Source organism: Corythoichthys intestinalis, chromosome 13 (assembly GCF_030265065.1).
Source record: "Corythoichthys intestinalis isolate RoL2023-P3 chromosome 13, ASM3026506v1, whole genome shotgun sequence".
Classification (NCBI taxonomy): domain Eukaryota; kingdom Metazoa; phylum Chordata; class Actinopteri; order Syngnathiformes; family Syngnathidae; genus Corythoichthys; species Corythoichthys intestinalis.
In genome coordinates, this window is record NC_080407.1 from 3217454 (window position 1) to 3232287 (window position 14834).

At 43.7% G+C, this 14834-nt stretch overlaps 1 protein-coding gene across 4 annotated transcripts in view; it reads right to left on the reverse strand.

Annotated features, from left to right (window-relative positions):
• si:dkey-97m3.1 (fatty acyl-CoA reductase 1) overlaps window positions 1–14084 on the reverse strand; it is a 34187-nt gene extending 20103 nt beyond the window's left edge. The window contains exons 1-2 of one of the 4 annotated variants that reach the window (XM_057856070.1): window positions 13902–14084; window positions 6304–6567 (exon numbers count right to left, since the gene is read on the reverse strand). In XM_057856070.1, the coding sequence (XP_057712053.1) occupies window positions 6304–6567; window positions 13902–13910 (273 nt within the window). In that variant the 5' untranslated portion in view covers window positions 13911–14084. The other 3 variants (XM_057856069.1, XM_057856072.1, XM_057856071.1) reach the window with 3 other exon arrangements.
• Window positions 14085–14834: the final 750 nt, after the last annotated feature.

Below are 14834 nucleotides of genomic sequence, written 5' to 3' on the forward strand. Positions count from 1 at the left end.
ATGATTGGGCCGGTCTGAGGCATGAAATTCCAGGGCCGAAAATGAGTCCCACTCCGGCCCTGCCTCACATCATGAATGTCGTCATTAACATCGGCTAACTGGCAATTCGGTAAGGTGTGCTGGCGTACTTCCAGTCCGACCAACGCACCTGTTTACGCTTCTGCGAGCTGACAGCGCGGCGGCATTCCGACACGTAGCGGGGGATTAAGTGAACCCTGCGTGGACGCAGTCCCGCCTAGGCTTGATAAAAGAGTGCTATTCTTTTGTTAACACAAGAGCGGCTCGGGTTGCCGAGGGCGACGGGAAGCGGTCGGATGCTTTCCCGCTGCAGAAGAAGAGGGACGGTTACAAAAACGCCCTCCCACCCCGCCGACTCCAACAGATGCCGACTCCGACAGCTGTTGGCGTTCGTGCGCCGCATCCGTCCCCCGCTGCGCTGTAGTAAGACCACCGCCTGGAAACGCGGACTGATAGAGCGGGAACGGGGGGAAGGGCGCACGCGTTCTGCACTAAACGTTATGCAATGCCAACGTTACGGCACCGCTAGCCAGCAGCTGGCACCGAGGAGGCGGAGCTGACATGTCGTGTGAGGTGCCAAAATACTACCAAAGGACTCGGGAATGCTGGATTGTGTGCCATCTTTTGATTTCAACAACATTAGAACTTCTCAAGGCTGATGGGGCCAGTTGCTAGTCAAACTAGCACTTCAGAAGACATTTCAGGGAAAGTTCCCGTGGGTTTTGGTCCCTCAGTCTTATCAGACACCGAGACTTGTCAAAGTTAAAGTCTGTCTTAAGTCCCCCCCCACTCGACTTCGTCAGTGGCAAGAGAGTCATCCGAAAAAGATGATAGCAGGGTTATCAGGGTCAGGCAGAGGGGGAGGAGGGGGAAGGGACAGCAGCTTCAACGGCGGCCTTTGTGCAAGACGCGACGCTGCGGGATTGTCGAAGGGCTCTTTGGTGCCAGTCACCGACAAACAAAAGCGCCACATAGTCGCCCCTGCAGTCTTGTGCTCAGTCACTTTCGCCTTGATCAAGGTCAATGCGTGTAGCCGTTTCTTCAGAAGAAACATTTGTCCTTTCTTTGTACTCTCCATTTTTTTTACGACTAGCAGAGCAATAAATCTCTCATGAGATCTGGAAACGGCCACCAGACACTCACGGCGCTCTCGTTTCAGAGCGGCAACCCGAGAAGCCATTGAGAGAGCCTTTCCTGTCGTCACGGACTCGTCTTTGGGAAGTACATAGATCCTCCAAGGTGACTTAATCCATCAACCTCAGTGGGACGCAGTTATCGTAGTTACATAACTCTCCGGTCACGGCACTTTGAGTGTCGAAGGCGGTCGATGTGAAGTGGCCATTGCTTATCACACCCAATCTCAAAGTCAAATGTGTTGTATTTTGACAATACCAGCGCTCAAAGGTCACCGTCTTGACGGCGTGAGTGAATTAACGAGGCAAGCGCACAGAACGAGTTTTTCTTCTGTTGGTTTTCTTTCTTTGTGCTGCACCAACCGGGAGTGTCAGACAGCGGCAAACTGCGGCGGTGACCTCAGGAGAAAAAGTGGTTGAGGGCAATTTGCTCAAGACAGTCCTGCGACGTTTGAGCCCAGAGGCAGAGTTGTAACTCTCCGAAATGTGAACTTACTCGAAATGCCGGTGGCATCACATTCTAAACTAACGTGGAGGAGATTGTGACGCTGCAAGAGCAACAGCCAGGGAACCACTTTTACAGTGGGGCAAATAAGTATTAAGTCAACCACTAATTGTGCAAGGTCTCCCATTTGAAAATATTAGAGAGACCTGTAATTGTCAACATGGGTAAACCTCAACCATGAGAGACAGAATGTGGAAAAAAAAAACCAGAAAATCACATTGTTTGTTTTTTTAAAGAATTTATTTGCAAATCATGGTGGAAAATAAGTATTTGGTCAATACCAAAAGTTCATCTCAATGCTTTGTTATCTACCCTTTGCTGGCAATAACGAAGGCCAAACGTTTTCTGTAACTCTTCACAAGCTTTTCACACACTGTTGCTGTTATTTTGGCCCATTCCTCCACGCAGATCTCCTCTAGAGCAGTGAAGTTTTGGGGCTGTCATTGGGCAACACGGACTTTCAACTCCCTCCACAGATTTTCTATGGGGTTGAGATCTGGAGACTGGCTAGGCCACTCCAGGACCTTGAAATGCTTCTTATAAAGCCACTTTTTTGTTGCCCTGGCTGTGTGTTTGAGATCATTGTCATGCTGAAAGACCCAGCCACGTCTCATCTTCAATGCCCTTGCTGATGGAAAGAGATTTTCACTCAAAATCTCTCGATACGTGGCCCCATTCATCCTTTCCTTTACACAGATCAGTCGTCCTGGTCCCTTTGCAGAAAAACAGCCCCAAAGCATGATGTTTCCACCCCCATGCTTCACAGTGGGTATGGTGTTTTTCGGATGCAATTCAGTATTCTTTCTCCTCCAAACATGAGAACCTGCGTTTCTACCAAAAAGTTCTATTTTGGTTTCATCTGACCATAACACATCCCCCCAGTCCTCTTCTGGATCATCCGAATTCTCTCTAGCGAACCGCAGACGGGCCTGGACGTGTACTGGCTTTAGCAAGGGGACACATCTAGCAGTGCAGGATTTTAGTCCCTGGCAGCGCATTTTGTTACTGATAATAGCCTTTGTTACTGTGGTCCCAGCTCTCTGTAGGTCATTCACTAGGTCCCCCCGTGTGGTTCTGGGTTTTTTGCTCAGAGTTCTTGTTATCATTTTGACGCCACGGGGTGAGATCTTGGATTGAGCCCCAGATTGAGGGAGATTATCACTGGTCTTGTATGTCTTCCATTTTCTAATAATTGCTCCCACAGTTGATTTCTTTACACCAAGCATTTTACCTTTTGCAGACTCAGTCTTCCAGGCCTGGTGCAGGTCTACAATTTTGTCTCTGGTGTCCTTCGACAGCTTTTTGGTCTTGGCCATAGTGGATTTTGGAGTGTGACTGACTGAGGTTGTGGACAGGTGTCTTTTACACCGATAATGAGTTAAAACAGGTGCCAATAATCCAGGTAACAAGTGGAGCCTCGATAGGCCTCGTTTGAAGAAGTTTTGAGAGATCTTGCATGGAGCCCCAGATCGAGGGAGATTATCAGTGGTCTTGTATGTCTTCCATTTTCTAATAATTGCTCCCACAGTTGATTTCTTTACACCAAGCGAAGAGTGAAGAGTTACAGAAAACGTTTGGCCTTCGTTATTGCCAACAAAGGGTACTTAAAGCATTGAGATGAACTTTTGGTATTGACCAAATACTTATTTTCCACCATGATTTGCAAATAAATTCTTTAAAAATCAATGATCTTCTGTTTTTTTTCCCACATTCTGTCTCTCATGGTTGAGGTTTACCCATGTTGACAATTACAGGCCTCTCTAATCTTTTCAAGTAGAACTTGCACAATTGGTGGTTGACTAAATATTTATTTGCCCCACTGTAAATTATTGGCTGCCACTGGCATCTACTTGTGACAAACCCATTTAAAGAGTTTAAATAGAGCCTCATGGTCGTACATGCAAGGATAATAACTCCGCCGCCGACACGCAGTGTGCCAATTTGTTTCAGAAACTGGAGATAATTTGCGGCCTAATTACCCGGAAACGCATCTGGTTCCCCTTTGACCGTCTCTCCAGGGACGACCGACTGCCTCGTCATATGCAACAGGATCCGCATCAGGTGCTGCTCGACAGCACAGACATCCGTTTGTGAAGCTTTTAAGGTGTAACGTCGCTTGTAGCCAAACTGAATTGCCTTGTTCTGATGTTGCCACGCCACTGTAATGCATTATTCAAGGTGCGCTAGCCTCTTCAAGAATACCTCATTTTTAGCTCCGCAAGGAGACCCATGATACGAAGAGCATCTGGAAGACTTGACTCTTGCGTTCAGAGAGTCAAACTGGAGAATAGCTTGAGAGACAAAAAACAATTGTTGTACTGCTTGCGATTGCTGTTCAAACTCCTGCCGCGTAAAACCATCCTGTGGGATTCCGGCTTTCCCACCAACGTGGAAAGCACAGGGCCTTGACTGTTTAGTAGGCGGGAGGAAGGCATTCCGCAAAGCAAAGAGAAGAGAGCCAGTGTAGCAGGACGCCTCCGTCCAGCGCCTGGCGGGAGGACCTGCGCATCAAAGCACAATGGGATTGCGATCGGCTTTTTACATTTCGAGCATCGAAAAGGCTCTGCGGAAAAGGATCTAATGGGTTACCTAGCAACAGGTGTAAGAAGGGATACTCGACTAGCTAGGAGTGATAATGGCTAATCAAGACCTTCCCCTGATCCTTAACGCTCGGCCCGGGAAATTAGAGGACTTCGGGTTAACGACGTTTTATCTGAAGACGCAACTGACCAAAAGAGTTCTCTGACTCTCGGAGGTCGTGCGGCCACCTTGTTCACCATCATTCCTGGGCTTAGATGAGTCACGCTTTGCCACCCCACCCACTCCTCAACTGCCTAACCACCTGGCTGTCCTTGTTCCTCCAGAACAGACTTCAAAAAATGTATAATCGCCGAGGCAACGACTGCTGATTGGAAGGGACACGGTCCTTTTTGCAACCATTTTGGACGTTAATCTCCCTCTGCTACGCCGACCAACTTCTTGTGGCAACAATGTTGCGTTTTTAAAACATTTTGAAAGAGAACTTGAATCGCAATGGAGGGAAGGGACTCGTAGGGGTGTAACGGTACACAAAAATCTCGGTTCGGTACGTACCTCGGTTTTGACGTCACGGTTCGGTTCATTTTCGGTACAGTAAGAACACAAAATGCAAATAATAAATGTGCTAGTTGTTTATTAGACACCTTTGTGCTTTCAACAATAGGAACATTAGCCTATACAAAGCTAGAATTCTGCTCAAAAAGTAGCGGGTATTTAAAGATAATCCAACAACAATTTGCCTTTCAGACCCCGCGTATTGGTCAGCTTTCTTTCTGAAAGAAAGAAGAAAAAAGTCCTGTGCTAAAAAGAAAGCAATTCCAATGACAAAGATTGTAACATGTATTTTACAAATGAAATGCCTCAAGGAATCATTTTGTTTTTCTTATGAATGGTTTTCAAAAGCTTTATTGGTGGATTTTCTCAAGTTCAAGTGCCACACAGAAATTAATATATTTAATTGTGTAAGCAGGATCTGTGTATTATTCTTATTATTTAATTACAGGTGTTTTAGCTCATTTCAATTTTATTTTATTTAAATTGGCTATCATTTATATTTTACAAATGTGATTTAGTATTCATTTATATTGTATATTTTATGTTGTATAACTTTAGTTCCTATGTGAATATTAGTTCCTACTTGTTTTGTTGTGGTAGGAGGGTTTTGCATTGAACACGGGGCCGTGTTGGTTATTATTATAGCAGAGAAGACAGCAGTAAATCAACAAAGACAAGTCAACTGTGCCCCGATCTACCACACAAGAGATCTAATGGACTCAAAAAGTGGGTTACGATTGCATATTAGTTTGAAAATCGACCGGATCCACTGTATTTTTACATGAATGACTTCCGGTCTACCCGATCCTAGCTAGTAGTATTGACGCAGGAGGGCCGCGTCTTGTGTCAAATAATAAACTCTGCCATTCTTTTCGCGTGTGTCGCTTTGAGCTGCATCTAACACGCGGCTGCACTGCGACTGGTGTGGATTGGCTGACTGACTTTAACGCCCGCGTTTGACTGCATTCTCCCGGCGGCCACGTTGTCGCGCCGTTGACGTTTCTGGGTTATACCGTCCTACCGTGTTGGGTCCTCATTATAGTAGAGAAGACGGAGTAAATATAATCTACACAAAGAAACTGTAACCCGTCGACTCACAGCCTCGAAAAGTAAGGGTTACGTCACGTCAGAAACTCGTTCGGTACGCCTCCGTTCCGAACCGTGCACCCCGAACCGAAACGGTTCAATACAAATACATTTACCGTTACACCCTTAGAAGGGAGTATTTGACTTTCTGTACTTCAGTAGATTTTTCAAATGAAATGCAAATTTCTTGACTGTTTGCACTGTACCTTCTATACCTGACTGACAAAAGTTATTGTTTAACTTTTTAAACTTCTGCTTTTTAAACTTCCAATATTCCTACCAGATTCCTTTTTTTCCACAAATGTGTTTACTTTTGTCAAGACTTCAAAGCTCGACATTAGTTTGACCGGACGAAAGGTGCAACCTGTGGTCTCCCGGTCTGAGCTCTGTCAACTTTTCCATTCGGTCAGCGTCAAGTCGACAAGAGTATTTTTGGAACGACAGAAGGCTCAACTTTTCAAACCTCACCTTGCATTTCATCATGTCGTCCACCCGCTGCTGCATGGACTGACCGGCTTTGGGTCGCACGAGCAGGAAGAGCGCCCGCACCTCCGGACAACACCGCAGCAGCTTCTCCACCAGGACCTTGCCCATGAAACCGGTGGCCCCCGTGATGAGCACATTCTTGCCGGCGTAGTATTCGGCGATGGACGCCATGGGGGTGACGTCAGAAGGTCTGGTCCGAACGTCTGCTTGCTCCACCCTGACGGGGTCCAGACCTTCACGCGAATCCTGCATGTGGGAAATCACGGAAACGTTAAAAATGGGAATCCCGATTAAAAAAAAAAAAATACTGCGACATCTTCTGAGCCACCAGACTAAAACCAAACATTAGCCTCAGATACGCCTCTCCCCGTTGTCTCCCGGTGACACGCGATGCAGCCCCACCCTTCTATTTAATTAGATCATATCCCGCTCAATGGCCGAGTTTAATGGAGCGTACGCCATTATTTGGGCCGACTCGATATGACAAATCGGGTGGTGGCATGCAGCCAGTTCCTATGGGATAGCTGACACCTCTTGGGTAATCTCACTCAGTGTTTTTCAACCGGTGTGTACCGTATTAGGCCTGAACGATATTGGGAAAAAAACTATTGCTGCGATTTTTTGGGGTTTGCGATATATTGCGATATTATATTGCGATATTTAAAAAAAAGCAGATCAAAGGTCTGTGGATTGGAAAAAAAACCCAAAAAACTATCGCGCGTCCTTGCGATGGCACTATCGCGCATGCGCACATCGTGCTGGCGATGTTTAAACGACATATCGTTAAGGCTTAGTGTGTATCCAATATTGCATTTTTTTTTTTTTTAGCGTCGTTGGGCGGAGTTGCAGAAGGAAGGAAGGAAGGACTAGGGAGAAGGTTTCAGTTGTGTGCAAATGAGGGAGGTATTTCTCGTGTCGCATTCAAGAACTGCTCAGATTCTAGCCACCTAGCTATCCGCAACAATGTGGATCCCAGCATGTCTATTGTACGTCATTGGATTAGACTCGGCAAGTGTCGATGTACACGAAAGTGTTCTTTCTATTTTATCCATATGTGACGACCGTCAATCCTCCCCCTGTGTTTTATTCCAACTAGGGCTGTCAAACGACTAAAAATTTTAATCCAGTTAATTACAGCTTAAAAATTAATGAATCGTAATTCATCGCAATTCAAACCATCTTTAAAATATGCCATATTTTTCTGTAAATTATTGTTGGAATGGAAAGATAAGACCCAAGATGGATATATACATTCAACATACGGTACATTCAGTACTGTATTTGTTTATTACAACAATAAATCAACAAGATGGCATTAACATTATTAACATTCTGTTAAAGTGATCCACGGATAGAAAGACCTGTAGTTCTTAAAAGATAAATGTTAGTACAAGTTATAGAAATTTTATAGTAAAACCCCCTCTTAATGTTTTTGTTTTAATAAAATTTGTAAAATTTTCAATCAAAAAATAAACTAGTAGCCTGCCATCTTGATGTCAACAATTACACAATGCTCATGGGTGCTGACGCCCATAAAATCAGTAGCACCCAAGCGGCAGCAGAGGGCAACAAAACTCCAAAAAACACAAGTAACAAGTAGACATTGCACTTTAATCTGTTTGAGTGGGGCATGTGCCCTAATTGCGTTAAATATTTTAACGTGATTAATTAAAAAAAAAAATTACCGCCCGTTAATGCAATAATTTTGACAGCTCTAATTCCAACACATTGCCAAGGACAGCAGACAGAAATCCGAGCAGTTCTTGCATGCGACACGAGCAGCTGTCCAACAGCGCCACGGTGCCAAACAAGCCTAAACGTCATCTCCAAATGAAATACCCTTCAAAACAAGTCGATGGACTATTTTGTTCGCCTTAGTTAAAACAGAGAAAAAGGCAACTTTTTTGAGAAAAACTACAAAGGTAAATGAGAAGGCCCTCAAAGCCAGTTACCTAGTTGCTGAACTTGTTTCTAAATTCAAAAAGTCCCACACTGTAGCAGAGAAATTAATTCTATCTGCTTGCAAAGTAATTGACAGCGAGATGCTCGGCCCTGATGCGGTTAAAGAGATTGCATTGCATTGCAAGTCCCCCTGTCTGATAGGTTTGAGGTTTTGAAGCCTGACTGCAATAAAAAAATAAAATAAAAACAGAGACAGAGAGCTGTTGAAGAAGAGCTTCTTCGTGTGCGTCTTTCTTCAATACCAGCCAGGATATCGGCTTTGTGTTCATCTAAACAGGCTCAATTCACACTTAGTTAGAATACATATTGAGAAATGATTGGATCAATAAATATTCCGTACAGGAAGAAATTTTGGAACATTTTTGGTTTGTGGTGTGCCACAACATTTTTTCCTATGTAAAAACGTGCTGTGACTCAGAAAAGGTTGAAAAACACTGATCTAACTGAATGGAAGCACAGCTACAAGTTGAATGTTTAAACACGGATTCAATAAAAAGTCCATAAAGTTGAACTTTGGGACAGTTTTCCAGAGGATCCCGAGTGTCGCGAGCATTTATTGGTATTGTTAGTGTTGCACTGATCCCATTTTTTGGCTCCTGATATCGATTCCGATTATCGATATCACTTTCTTAAAGCATACTCACTTGACTGTTCCTAGTGCAACACTAGTATTAACATTTCTCCAAGGCCAACCTGACGCGAGCCTGTTTGTCGAGTCATGTTTGGTACGCGTTATCTGCCACCTCCTCCTCCCCGCAGATTCCCGGCAGGTCGGCCTGAACGCTCGCCGCGGAAACCAAATCCTCTTGAGCCCAGCCTGACCCATACAACTAAACAATGCCGTGTTTTCTCGCTTGCTTCCTTGTCGCCGGCCGTATTAAATAACAGCACGGCTTTAAAAGGCCTTGCTTTGACTTGAAAATCGCGCACTTTTCAATCACAAAGCAACACTGTACATCCCGCAAGCGCATTTGGAGCCTCTGGGTGGGCACACGTCGATGCCTCGGGCCCTCCATTAGCGGGTCAGACCGGCCGGGTCGTGCGTGCGGGGGCCGACGGCCGAGCTCGACAGATGCGTTCGGCCCCAGCGAATTACGGACGGACAGAAGCCGGCGAGAGTGGCAGCAGAGGAGAAAAATAGAAAGCTCGCACGATCGCGTTAGTACGCTTGAAAGCCAGCGGGCGGCTGGATTGAAGGCAAGTCGCTTTGACCACAGGGCGGGGGGAGGCATTGTCAGGCAAACGCTAACCCGAGCTGACGGGAGCGAGCATGACGCGCATGTTAAGAGGGAAAACTGATTGCTTTTAGAGAGAGATGGACCTTGTAATATAATTAGCCAAAAAGCATCCAAGGCAAAATGGCGCATCTGATTTTAAATGAGTTCGTCAGTAGTCGTTCAACTCATTTCTAGAGCATTAACATTATGCTGTACATACAGTAGTATGTAAAAGTTTGGGCATCCCTGATCATTTTTAAGATTCTCATCAATATCAATAAAATATGAAAATAAAATCAATAAAAACATAAGGGTGCCTACGCCCATTTTTATTGAAATAATGATACATTTTCTGTTTATCTGATAGCTTTTAGAGCGGGATTGACGTTGTAATATAATTACCATAATTTTCGCATTATAAGGCGCGCCGCCACCCACCAAATGTGACAAGAAAACGGCATTTGTTCATAGATAAGCAGCAATGGACTATAAATCGCAGCTGTCCTCACTGTATTATGCGATATTTACACCAAAATATATTAACCGGTAACGCTTTATTTGACAGCGGATTCATAAGACTCTCATAAGCAGGGGTGAAAGTGGGCCAGAACGGTCAGGGACGCAGTTCCGCTATAAGATTCAGGGCCAGAACGCAGTTCAGGTATAAGATTCAGGGCCGGAATACTGTTCCTGTATACGGTGCTTTGATTGCGAAAATATGATGGCAACTGTCAAAACGCTATGTAAAAAATATACAAAGCTGCCACACTTGCATTTCATCTCCAAGAAGAAAACAAATCTACCAACATCAGATTTACATGCACAAGTGTTCACGACAAGCATAATACGCCTGGACTCATTTATCCGTTCAATTGGCTGACATACTGACATGTGATCAGCAGAGATGGTTAGCTCTGATTGGTTCAAATGTGCATGTTTTCTGGAACAGCAAAAAAAAAAAAAAAAAAAAAAAAGGTTGTTGAATTGATGCGACCAAAAAAAAAGGGCAATGAAACATAAAATGGATCAAATCTTTAAGAGCAACGAAGGAGTTGAGGAGGCTTCATTTTCATATTTAGTTTTATTTGCTTTGATGGGAGGGTCAGAACATCTTAGCTGTCAATGTGCACTTTGGACTTCTATTTGTTCATTTATGTTAGGCTACTTATTCATTTCCTTATGATTTAAAAAGTCAGTGTTTGTGCGATCTTCAAAATAAATTCCAATACACTCTGCATAATACAAGTAATTAGTACTTCTTTTTCTGAATGTATGTTATAGTTTTTATTATTAAAAAAAAAAGTAAATGTTTACATTAACTTCAATTTTAATACACATCCTATGTTCTTAAGTAGTTAAAATTGAGATTTGACATTTAGTATGTGAGGAAACGAGAGAAAATGAAAATTAGGAGATGGAGGTTGGCGTTATTACTGTTTTTGTTAACTTTTATTTTGCAAATCACTGAAAAAATACCATTTTAAATGAAAATCAGTTTTTGTATGGGTTGTAGAAATAACTTTGCTAAAACAGTTTTCTTTGCATTTCAGTTGTTTAAGAGGTTTGACCCCCCCCCCCCCCCCCCCCCCCCCAAAAACAAATGAAAGAAGAAAAAAAAAAAATCTGTCTCCATGGCGACCTTCACGTCGGGGAGTTCCGGCAAGAAATTCTAGCCACTTTCACCCCTGGTCATAAGACCAAATTAACTACCATGAAGCTTTGAACCAATTGGCTGCAAAGCTTTATTGCTTCAAGAAGCTTTATTTGGCCATCTCTGCTCCCTTAGGGGAGACAGTCAACCTCTTCTGCCACCTGCTGTCAACACTGTTGTTGTCCAACATGCCTCCTAGCATGCATTGCAGTGCTACAGATGTAAATGACAATCAGACTTCATGCTATGTGCTTATTATTTTTTCAGTTACGGTTCCAGTTGTCTCATTAATTGCTAGTTATGGTATTTGGTAACACTTTGAGAGTAGCGCCATAAGACTGTTATTAGACAATCATAACTATGTCATGAGACTGTCATCAGCATTAATGAATGCTTGTCACAAATGTCATTTAGTGTTATCCAGCAAATTATCTCACTTTTGAGTGGATTTAAAAGATCCAAACGAATGGAGTTAGTAACATAATTTGCCGGATGACACTTACAGACGGCATCTATCATAAGCACTCAGTAATGCTCATGATAGTCTCATGTCATACACATGACCGTCTTATGACATCTTATGACGCAACTGTCAAGTGTTACCAAATACCATAACAAGCAATTAATGAAACAACTGGAACAGTAACTGAAGAAATAATTAGCACAGAACATGAGTTTTGATTGTTATTTACATCTGTAGCGCCGTAATGCATGCTAAGAGACATGTGTTGCTTATTAACCCCAATTAAATAAAAAAGCAGCACAGGACTATAAGTCGCATGACTCAAAATGAATGAAAAAAATTACAGTAGTCAAAAAGCATCTGAGGCAAAATGGCGCATCAGATTTTAGAGTTTGTCATAAGTAGATGTCACTGGCAGCCAATGAGTGAACCTCATTTCTGGTGCATCAACATTATGCTGTATATACAGTGGTACAGTGTGTAAAAGTGTGGGCATCCCTGATCATTTTGAAGCTTCTCATCAAAATCAATAAAAACATTAGGGTGCCCAAATTTATCCACAGGCCCATTTTTGTTTAAATAATTATTACGCACTTTATGTTTATCCTATAAATTCAATTGCACTTCTCAAGTATTACTGTGTTCATATGCTGTATATTTCAAAATTTTGATCCCAACAATCAGTGACAAAGGAAAATCTTAAAAATTACCAGGGGGGGGGCAAACTTTTGCATACCACTGTAAATGTTGAACATAAAACAGCAGTACTAGTTTTTATAAATTGAAATATCGCGTAAAAATCAAACAATGTGATTTTCTGTTTTTTTCCACATTCTGTCACTCATGGTTGAGGTTTACCCATGTTGACAATTACAGGCCTCTCTAATCTTTTCAAGTAGGTGAACTTGCACAGTTGGTGGTTGACTAAATACTTATTCGCCCCACTGTAAATAAAACTCGTCTTAATTGTTAAAATGTCTAAACATTGACTCCGCAAAGTGTTTCCTGTTGAAAAGACGACAGCGCACGGGGAGGACATTACGTCTGAGCTTCTGTAATTACACCTGCCGCCCTGCCTTGACCCAGAAATCCACACTCGCGCACCGGGTCAAGAGGTCGCGAATGCGAATCCGACATTTAATTTCCTGGCTGCAGCTGGTAATCTATCAGACTTTCGTTGTCGGCGTTGCTGTTCTGGTTAGCAACAGACTTTCTGCATTAGGGGAATAAAACAGTTACAAAAACTTTGAAATGGCCATCTTAGGGTACAAACATGACTTTCTATGCTATAATTAGCATTGTAGGCCACTCATGTCTGTACATTACCCCTCCGACAGATCATATACAGTATCGAGGATTAGGTGACAGCCCGTGAGTGATGGTCATTAGTCCCATCAGGCCTCTCCATCACCAGATAGTGACACGATATCAGCGCCACGCCCTTCTCCATCAGGGTTCAATGTCGTGCCACCCAAGTAACGCCCGTCTCCGGTTATTAAAAGCACACATGTTGGAACCGAAAGATAGGGGGGGGGTATGCAAGGGGAGGACAAGGATTTGCAAAATTCTGCTCTTGTCTTTTAGATTGTGTTGCCACTTGAAATACAAATAAAATAACCCAAAAATATTTTGGCTGAGAAAAAAATGAATAACACGCATAATTAGAAACCTAAAACACAAAATACATTTGCCATTTAAATGATATAATACTGTAATCCCATTCAAACACATTCATCAAGAAAAACGGGATATGAACGCAAACTTCCGGTTTGATACAAGCATAAAAGCGAATATGAAATGCTCAAGCATTACCTCAGGAACGCTGCGCCTGAATATACATGTTCAATATTGTTTTCATATTATTATTAAAGTCGTAGTTTGACGCATGATCCATTTTGGATGGAGCAGCTCTCAAAAGTAGCCGAGTTACGCGTGTTTCATTTTGAAGGCCGCCGGCTTCACTTCCTGTACCTTTCGCGCTATCGGCTGCGTGCTAACCGGCGGCTCGTTACCTCTCGCGTCGCCCGCCGCCCAGTCACCGAAGGCGGCTACGAGACGCTGCCCATCCGCCCTTCTATGGTACAAACACCTTCACTACTCGAAACCCACAAACGAACGCGGTCGTTGAACGACAACGCGTTAAGCTTTAAAACCTGTCCGTACGCGTGGGTGCCTCGCTCCCTGCCACGCAGCCGACAAAAAGCGAAGATGCTGCGATTGGAAGACCGCGGAACGCCACGGTTCTGCCATCTACGCTCGTTCGCGGCCGGAAAACACGACTTCTTACCGTAGACATGAGCGGCGAGCTTGCTTCAGTCCTCTCGCGCCTGTCAAAAGAGGCAGTGCGGTGCGGCAGCTGCGGTTTCTCTGCCTCCTCCCACCGGCCGCCCCCCTCGATCAACTCGGATGCTCCCACCGCCGTCGCGGAAGGGGAAAAAAAATCTCAGCCCGGCCCCGACGACGACAAATGTGGAAGCCGCCCGCCCCGCACAAGGCTGAATGAGCGGGTACAGTCAGTGTGTGTCACCCCGCCCGTAGCCCCACCCATTTCCTCATGCTTTTGCCTCACAATGTCCGAATCCCGTTGGAATTTCTTCCAAGTGAGGCGAAAAACCACCGCAGTGAGACGTTTTTATCAATTAAACGCAATTAGTCCCCTGTAATTGATTACTCTGATGAATTCGGTGGGTGTTCAGCACAAAGTGTATCAAGATGAATTATACTGCTGAGAATTAGATTGATGGCGCATGTAGGACACAGCCATTACTTTCCATCAATTCATTCAGTGTAGACGTGTATCACCGTCAATGTTACAGCATAAGCGGATTTTAAGGGGGGGGGGGGGGCTGCCCCCCCCGGTGGCCTAAAAGTGTCATTGCATGCAACAAAAATGAATGAAATAAGAAAAAAAAAAAAACTGATTTTTATGATGGGTCAAAATTATTTTTGAGCACCTTAGACGGTAATTTGCTTTCCATCTGATATATATATATATATATATATACATATTAGGGCTGTCAAAATTATCGCGTTAACGGGCGGTAATTAATTTTTGTAATTAAACACGTTAAAATATTTGACGCAATTAACGCACATGCCCTTCTCAAACAGATTAAAATGACAGCACAGTGCAATGTCCACTTGCTACTTGTGTTTTTTGGAGTTTTGTCGCCCTCTGCTGGTGCTTGGGTGTGACTGATTTTATGGGCTTCAGCACTTG